This window comes from Triticum aestivum, chromosome 5D (assembly GCF_018294505.1).
Source record: "Triticum aestivum cultivar Chinese Spring chromosome 5D, IWGSC CS RefSeq v2.1, whole genome shotgun sequence".
Taxonomy (NCBI): Eukaryota; Viridiplantae; Streptophyta; class Magnoliopsida; order Poales; family Poaceae; genus Triticum; species Triticum aestivum.
Window position 1 is genome coordinate 66,129,415 of NC_057808.1, and position 5,763 is coordinate 66,135,177.

A 5,763-nucleotide genomic window follows, 5' to 3' on the forward strand; every position below is an offset into this window, starting at 1 on the left:
TTGGGCGGCCAGCCGGCCACGCTGGCACATATGGGTCGACGCGTTGAGCGCGCTGCCGACCCATATCAAAAACAGGGCGGCCGCCGGGCGGGCGCCGATCCAAACGGACAAAAAACGGACGAATTTACCGTCCGTTTAGGTCACCCCATTGAAGTTGCTCTAACAAGCCCCAAGATTGCACGACGGCAGGTGGCGCCCGTGACTGGGACTGGCGGACTGCTCTACGTGCACCGCAGCGCGCGCATCCCTTTTGCTGGCCAGTGCATGCGGCACAACCGTAATAACACAGGGTGAAAAACGGCACGTACACGGTGTCCAGATTTGTGCTTTTGGGTCCGTCGTTTTCTTGTTGACACGGTCGTGGTTCAGTTCAGTCGTTGAGAAAGAAAAAGAAAAAGCATGCCTCGCATGAGTCCGTCGTTTTCTGTTGACACGGTCATGGTCCTGCTCGCCTCAACTGCGCCTGCGCGCGGCGGTTTATACTTTTTTTTCTTGTTCCAAAATCGTGGGTAATTCGCAGCAACGGAAGGAAAAATGAGACGCGACCAAACTTGGCACGGAAGAAACCAAGCACCGTGTGTGCGAGGTGCTGCCTGCAACCACCACCGAGCCTGCCTGCCTGTTTACTTTTACGAAAGGCACTTGCAGGGTGAAGAAGAGTGCTACAGCTCGGAGTAGAGCGAGACGGGTTGATTCTGGAGTCTTCTATCCCTAGATTGGAGGGCCCCACATGCAGACACCCACCATGCGGGAAGGAAAGAAACCATGCTTTGGATGCGTCCAGTCCAAACCGCAATGCGTCTGCGCTGCGCTGATACGGCCTAGGTAAAAGCCACTGTTGCTTCGCTCCCTGCCGCTCCTGCACCCTGCCCCCCGTTGAACGGCTACTTTAGCAAAAGAGAAAGACGCTGAGGAAGTGCACAGATGACAAGTAGTATCTCTTGCAATTCCAATTGCCCGATTCCAAATTGTTTGTTGTAACTAAATGCAAAAGATCAATACATTCTACGTGAAGGAAGGATGAGGCTTGTACGTTGCCTTGATCCATGCTACTATTCTCATCTTTATTTCTGCCGATATTTCATCATCCAAAAGCGTGCAACAACCAGGAAAGAAAAAGAAAGAAAATTAAGGTCCGGTCAAACTTGGGAGGGAAGAAAGAAACACGCCCGCACCGTATGTGCTGCGGCCTGGTCTGGGTAGAAAAAAGCAAACAAACAAAGAAGGAAGCGTCTAGTGGGTGGCCGGATGCCCACTAGTGCAACCGAGCGGCCGGCTGAAAAAGGTAACCCCCTGTCCCCCGCGGAACAGAAAAGGAAGGGGCCACCAAACCGACCGATCGACCGGCCACCAAACAAATCAATCGAGCGGCCACCAACAGAATCGCCCACACCCCCCACGTGGCCAGCTGTCCCCAGCTCGCCCCCACGCCCGCTCGCCCCAGCCCCTTCCACGCTGCCTTCTTCTTCTTCTGCACACCAGAAAGGAGATCCAACAGAATCGCCCCCAGCCCTTCTTCCTCCTCCTACACAGCCGCCATGGGAGCCCCAAAGTAGAAGAAGTAGCTGCTTCAAAAAAGAACATCTAAAGGCAGGGTGGTCAGAGCCATACCAGGCAGTAACATCAAGTAGGTAAGCCCCCTCTGCCCCTCTTCACTTCCCCCTTTCTTCTACTGCATATATGTAGGCATATGTAAACCCCCTTCTCCATGGATCTAGCACAAATCCATGGAGAAGCTGCTTCAAAAAAGAGGTGAATCTGGCACATCACACCACCCTACTTGATGTTACTGTTGGATGTGTTAAACAAGCCAAAAACTACTTGGTGCATGCCAAACAAGTTTTACCGCCTGGATGTGTTAAACAAGCCAACTAAAACAAATTCACTGGCCAATTAAAACATGATTAAAGCCAACTCAAACAAAAATATGTTTTCTGGCCAACTAAAACATGCATGTTGGCCAAAACTGAGAAAATGTATCCTGGCCAACTGAGACATCTATTCTAGCCAACTGAATACATTAACTGTCCAACTGAACATGCATGTTGGCCAAAACTGAAATAAATGCAACCTGGCCAACTGAGACATCTATTCTAGCCAACTAAAAACATTGAATGTCCAACTGAATATGTATGTTGGCCAATTGGAAAAATGCATCCTGGCAATTGAGACATCTATTCTAGCGAAAACCAGAAATCTGTAGTGCGACAGCAAAAACACAAGAACTTTTGTCCATGGCTAATGAAGCCACAAACCATATTAACATATTCACGCATATAATCTTGTCCCACACATATATTCTGGTCCCACACCTATTGCAAACCATATTAAATATGTTCAATATACCAGAACTAAAAACATAAACGGCGATGAAAAACATATAACTATAATCTGTCCTCCAATTCTTCTTTCTTCTTTCACCTGGATTTTCCGTCTCAAATGTAACATCAAATTATGTGCAGAAAAATCTGAAAGACCTCCTTGCGAAACAGAAACCTACAGATCATTGCAACAAAACAAAGGGAAAAAGTCAGAAAACTCTGTAGTAAAAAGAAGTCATGCTCTTGCCAGCTATTTACTGCAAACTGTGCAACTAACATAACAACTCTGTGCAAACAAAAAATTTCATAACTGTTATAATAAAGATTATGCTATAGTCATGTTGCTTTTGGAACTAAGATTGTCACAAAATGGTGTGCAACTGCCTATTTACTAAGTTTTTAGGTTGTTTGAAACACTCTTTTCTGTGGTTACTAACTGATGACATCAATTTCTTCTTTTTTATATGTGCAGGGAGTGTGTGGCAGCATCCAAAAAAAGGGAAAAATGCTTGATCTCAATGAGTTGCCTCCTGATCTCAATGAGCTTCCTCATGATATGGATCAGCAGCAACCCAGCATACAACAAGGAAAATGGACATAAAATGTTCGATCTATTTACTACACCCAGGCAAGTCATGATGGTAACCCTATGGGCCATGACAATGTGGTAGGCCAGTCATCAGACCGTGGTGCCCCTGTAGTGGTGTCTTTGTAGTCAGAGAGCCATACTCTTGATGACACGGGAACCGAGGCAAATGTTCCTGGTCCAACCAGGACTGAGCTAGGAGCTGGGGTTGTTGACGGAGCTGTGCAAGGAGAAGAAGGAGAGGATGAGGCTGGTTCTCAACGTATGGAACCCTATGTTGGCATGAGATTTGACAGCCTTCAAATTGCTAAGGATCACTACAACAGCTATGCACTACGGATGCGTTTCTCTATCAAGATGAACACCTCTAGACGGACACCCCGCACCAATGAATTGATAAAACAACAATTTTGCTGCAACAAGTTCAAGAAGCCCAAAGCTGATGATGGAGGAGCTGAGGCTCCTCCTGTCCTGGACCCTATTCCAGATCCGAAATCTGTTGACATTGATGAGGAGATGGAAGAAGAACCTCCAATATTTGCTGAAGAGGAGACTGGTACTAGTAAGAATAAGAAGAAGAAGAAGAAGAAGCGCAAACGCGAGACAATAAAGCAGACTCAATGCAAGGCGAAAATGTTGGTGAAGCTGATAGATGGGCGATGGGAGGTGACGCACTTTGTTCGTGACCACAATCATCCGCTCGTGAACAAACCTTCATTGTCCAAATACTTGAGATCCCACCAAGGCATCTCACCTGATGAAAAGGAGTTTCTGCGCATCTTGTATAACTGCAACTTGACTACAAGTGTGGTGTTTTTCTATATCCCTTAAAGAATTAAGTTTCCCTCTAGGCAGTCCAGTGTGCAACTGTTATGGTACTACTGTGCAACCGAAATGACTTAACTGTGCAACTGGTGTCCAACTTCCCATGCTGTTTGTATATCACTTTTGGTGCTTGTTGTGCAACTAGATTGTCTTTACTGTGCAACTACACAATGTCCTATATGCAAAAAGTGCAAAGTGTTTTTAAAAAGGTGCAACTAGGTGTCCATTTCCTGCGATTATCTTCTATGCCAACACATGTCCTATTATTGTGCAGCTGGATGTGCACATTCGTGCAACTAAAAAAAGGATATACTGTTTGTTTTTGTATTATGCAGGACGTATGATGCATGTAATGGCAGAGTTCTATGGATCTGAGATGATGGTGCCGTTCGGACCAAGGGCAACAACAAATCTGTGTACAAGTTTCCATAGAGATGACACAAAGGAGGGTGATCTGATTGAGACAATTGCGCACTTCAAGGATATACAAAAAACCGATCCAGACTTCTTCTATAAGGTGAAATATGATGAAGAGGACAGAGTTGTCAACATATTTTGGGTGGATGGCTTAGCTCGAAAAGTTTATGCGGAGGCGTACCACGATTGCATATCGTTTGACACCACCTACATGACCAACATGTACAATATGCCGTTCGCGCCCTTCATAGGAATAAATCGACATGGCCAATCTTTCATGCTGGGTTGCGCGTTTGTGAGGCAGGAGTTGGCATCGAGCTTTGATTGGGTCTTTGGAGCATTCCTAGAGGCTATGGATGGCAAACCTCCTGACAACTTCATCACCGATCAGGATGGTGCAATGAGGCAATCAATACAGAGCATCTTTCCAACCACCGTGCACCGCTGTTGTCGATGGCACATCATGAAAAAGGCTCAGGAAAAAGTTGGTTGGCTGCTGTGCCGGAATCCAGGACTCTCTGATGATTTCAACAAGTGTGTTGACTTCAGCTTCACTATAGACGAGTTTGAGTAGAATTGGGCTGGGTTAATGATGAAGTACGAGACTATGACACACACACACTTTGAGAAGTTGTACGAATACAAGTCAACTTGGGTGTCGTGCTACTTCAAACACAGGTTCTTCCCCTTCCTACAGTCTACACAGCGTAGTGAGGGGTTCAACGCCATCCTGAAAAGATATGTGAACCCACACAACTCAATGCTGAACTTCGCCAAGCAATATGAAAAAATCCAGAACCACATCCTTGCCAAGGAAGGCTGCAATGATTACAGGACAGAACACCTTGAGATTGAGCTGTGGTCCAACTTCCCAATAGAGAAGCAAGCTTACAAAACCTATACTAGGGACCTTTACCGCAAGTTCAGAGAAGAGTTTGAGCTGATTGGACATTATAATGCATTCCAAGTTGGTGCTGATATATTTGAGCTCAGACCGAACCAGGAATTTCTTGCCAAATATGGTTCTCGAAACTACTTGGTGTAGGCAAAGGTGGAGGAGGGTTCCTATTTGTGTGAGTGTTGTAAAATGGACAAGGACGGCATCCTCTGTTGCCACATCCTCAAGGTGTTCACCCCTATTGGAGTTGATGTCATACCAGAAAGGTACCTGCTAAGACGATGGACACCTACTGCTGTACCTAGTGCGCCAGGGACTGGTTATGAGCAACCGGATGAAATGCCTCCTCAATCAAAGAAGCAGACAAGGGAGAGGAACATGATATACGATTTTTGAAAACTAGCAAAGTTTGCGAGTGGTTCTGATCCAGCATAAGCTATTGTATACAAGCATATGCGCGCAGCACGTACCGAGATCGGCCACCCGAACAAGTCCAAGAAAAAGAAAAAACCGACTGCTGCCACGGGGCCATCAGATGATGGCAACCCTCGAGGACCTCCTCCACCTCCAGGAAGCAATCAGGGGGCTCATCATCCAGGTAATTACCTGCCCAACTCTTGATCTAACTAGGTGTGTAACTTCAGTTGCACAGATCATTGTGCCCAGTTGCACACATCATGGTGCCCAGTTGCACAGAACAGGCTGCCTAGTTGCGC

General features: G+C 46.3%; 1 protein-coding gene across 1 annotated transcript; it reads left to right on the top strand.

Annotated features, from left to right (window-relative positions):
* Positions 1–1,505: 1,505 nt before the first annotated feature.
* Positions 1,506–3,880, top strand: LOC123124356 (protein FAR1-RELATED SEQUENCE 5). Its single transcript, XM_044544985.1, has 2 exons — positions 1,506–1,631; positions 2,794–3,880. Exon 2 carries the CDS (start codon positions 3,172–3,174, stop codon positions 3,736–3,738), a length of 567 nt encoding a protein of 188 aa, XP_044400920.1. The 5' UTR covers positions 1,506–1,631; positions 2,794–3,171; the 3' UTR covers positions 3,739–3,880.
* The last annotated feature ends 1,883 nt before the right edge of the window (positions 3,881–5,763 follow it).